The sequence below is a fragment of the Suricata suricatta genome, chromosome 6 (assembly GCF_006229205.1).
Source record: "Suricata suricatta isolate VVHF042 chromosome 6, meerkat_22Aug2017_6uvM2_HiC, whole genome shotgun sequence".
NCBI lineage: Eukaryota > Metazoa > Chordata > Mammalia > Carnivora > Herpestidae > Suricata > Suricata suricatta.
Window position 1 is genome coordinate 72,154,991 of NC_043705.1, and position 3,159 is coordinate 72,158,149.

Consider the following 3,159-nt stretch of genomic DNA (forward strand, 5'->3'; position numbering starts at 1 on the left):
CTTGGTTCCCAGGGGAGCCCAGAGGAACCCCCAGGGCTGATGATGACAGTCACCACCGCGGCTGCGTTTGCCTGGAAGAAAAGCCTAAATACATTAGCGAGCTGGTAAAGCTTTTAAGGACTTCTCGGGAGTGAGTGGCTGGCTAATGAGAGGTTAATTTTGTTTGGAAGGGAAGGCTGCGCTGGTTTCCTGAGATAAATGGACAGGAAGCGCATTACCTCCGCGCGCTGGCAAGCGGCTCCCAAATGCTTTTTGCACCTGCCGCTTTGAGCGGCGCGATCCGCTGCAGAGCCCGTAGGGATCGTGGGGGCCGGTTGTGTATGCTCGGGTGATGAGTCGCACTCACGCCCCGGGCCCTTTCCTTCCGGGGGCTCAGCGCTTACGCCAGGCTCTGGGGTCTTCTCTCACACCCAGGTCCTGCGTGCTCAGGAGCTCAGGGGCCCCCTGATCCCGCCAAGCCCCCTCCAGGAGCGGAAGGGTTAAGAATGATGTAAGTACAATCCACCAGCTGCTTGCTGCTGGGCTGTGGGACTCAGGGCTATTCCAGCCCCCGCTTTGCGTCCACCCTGCACTGGGGAGCATCGAGAGGGCCTTTGCTCTAGAATGAGTTGCCCAGATCGCTACCCTGGTAGCTCCTATGTCCTAGGTGATCTGTTAAGCAGAGAGACCCTCGGTTAGATTTCTGGAAATGACGATATATTGACATAGTTAAGACATCATGTATGGGTTCAGGAAAATAAACCTGTAATTCTTATTTAGAGCCCCTTAATGTTGCTGGCATGTGTTTTAATTCTATCCACTCGCACGTCCATACCTCGGGATGTTTTGCTGTGACCCCTAATGGTGCTGTTCTGGTCTCATCTTTCCTTCCTGAAAACAAAGATAAAAGGGGAAAGACTACAAGTGGCAAGGAATAGGGTGCGTTTGTGAGTTGTGCAAGCTGTCATTTCACGATTATTTTCTAATTAAAACGTAAAAGTTTTATAAGTCACTTATTTTATGAGGGAAAATATCCAGATTTTTCTTTGTAGAATCTTAAAATTCTCCTTAACTTGCAGCATTCGAGCTGGAGGAGTGGATGCGCTATAAGCGACCATCCTCCAGGCTCTTGCTTTCCAAGCCGATTCGGGGCATCTTGCTAACCAGTCTGAATTTGCCCTTCGAGTGTGTCAACTGACCTTACGTCTTGAAAACAGGAACCACCTTGCGGTTTAATTGTGAAAATTAACATTTTACTCTAGCCGGCTGAACACTTATGTGGTAATAAAAAATGAATTGGTAGGCTTATAAATCTTGAGCTTGTCAAATTTTACAACAGATGAGCAATAAAGCACTTTAGAAAAAAAATGAAGTTTTCCCCCCTAAAGAACAGTTCCATGTCGATGCTGGAATTTGTGGTGACTCGAGGACGCCCTCTATTGATAAGATAATTTAGAGCACTGTGTGTTTAAGTAACAGGATGTGGAGGTGGGGAAAAGTGGAGGCTGGAGGGCCCGGGGTGGATTCATAACAAGTAATGACAACCAAAAGACCCCAACTAAACTGAATTTGATCCTTAACTTTTGGTTATGTGATTTGAAGTATGGTGAATAAAGTGCCATGCTTCTTTCATAAGGGTCAAATTAAATCCTGGGTTAAGGAAAAAGAACCATCTTACTGTTAGTAGTCTTTGTTGGCAATATACTTTGAAAAACTGTTCACATTTGATTACTTTTAAAAAGATGTTTACAGTTTTCATTAACTTTAGTTCTTTGATTTATGTAGTAATTGCAAGGGAGTAAATTTTTCATCCCGTAGTATTTACTCCGTAATAGTATCTAAAAATCGTATCAGATAACTCCACCGGCAAAAAGGCATTTCTCCAGGCAACTCTGAAGCTATTATTAAGCATACTATGGATATATACAAGTCTTGGATTATATCTTGGGCAGTGAAAGGTGTGTTTACCACTTGAGTCATCATAGTATGTAATAAGTAAGTAATGAAAAGTTACAGTAAAAATAGATAGGCATCCTTCATTAGGGACCTACTGGTTTCTACAGTTCATAATGTGTCTAATGAGTAAGCCGGAGTGATCGAAGGTTTGCCCTCAATTATCCTAGTCCATTGATTAGCACATTGTAACATGTGGAATTTTAACGTGTCCGTGGTTGATACCAAATTACTAATTAAAGGTTATGAGTAGCAAGCGGGTAGAGTTGCAAACTACACTTTGGCTATAAGTTAATTTAAAATGGCAGCCCTGAGCCCACTGGAGGAAAGGCAAAGGGGAGGGCAGTGCAAGTAGCTCTAGCCTTTGAAGCCATCCTTTAGATTAGATACCACTTCACACCTATTGATAACAAATTGGAACCTATCATCAACCTCACAACATGCTTTCCTGTGTCTCCGTTTGGCAACTTCTTTTCTGGCACAAATTTGGGGTTTCTTCCTCATTTCTGGATCCATTCGAGTGGCAAAGTAGAAATTGATCTGTCATTGAATTAATATATTAAGACTACGAAAATTTGTGGAAAAGCCACCGGGCAACAAAAAATCATGGCATAATTACTCTACACTGCATTAAAAACTCACTATCCTCATTAATCTAATTACACTGTAACCGAACACGTTGAAGTTCGCCCACTCTCAGACTCCTCCCCGCTACTTTCAGGAAGGGAAATGTCAGAGGAACAATAACGCCAGAGCCTTGAACAGCTGCTAGCGAATTCCTCTGGGAGCTGGCGTGTAGCTTCCCAGCTCGTCCGATCTGTTCCGGACCGCAAGTCACATCGAATTTCCAACGCGGCCGGGTGCTCGCTTCACTAAACGTCCGGGAAAGGCTCGGAACGCGGTTCCGCAGACGTGATTGGCTGCGAAGGGACCTGCCGCCAGGCGCCGGGCAAAAGCGCCCACTTCCTCTCAGGAGCAGGAGCAGGAGTGACAGACTGGGGGTGATTTAAAACACACACACAGACACACAACACCACCACCACCACCAACAACAACACCTTAAAAGGAAGGCGAACCCAATCACATTAATTAAAAGGAAAGTCAAAGGCTGGTTCCTTTGTAACGCCGGCAAGAGAGAGTTGCCGTCGCCAGTATCTGTAGGACACGAGGAAACAGTAAATCGCGGAAAGGGGTGAGGGGATAGAAGAGGAGGGAGCGCGAAGGAGG

At 45.5% G+C, this 3,159-nt stretch overlaps 1 protein-coding gene across 1 annotated transcript in view; it reads left to right on the forward strand.

Moving 5' to 3' along the window:
• Positions 1 to 414: 414 nt before the first annotated feature.
• The window catches only part of RGMB (repulsive guidance molecule BMP co-receptor b), a 26,647-nt gene continuing 23,902 nt past the window's right edge, over positions 415 to 3,159 (forward strand). Inside the window, exon 1 of the mRNA XM_029942639.1 lies at positions 415 to 490. Coding sequence (XP_029798499.1) covers positions 486 to 490 — 5 coding nt within the window. The 5' untranslated portion in view covers positions 415 to 485. The remainder of the gene's footprint in view (positions 491 to 3,159) is intronic.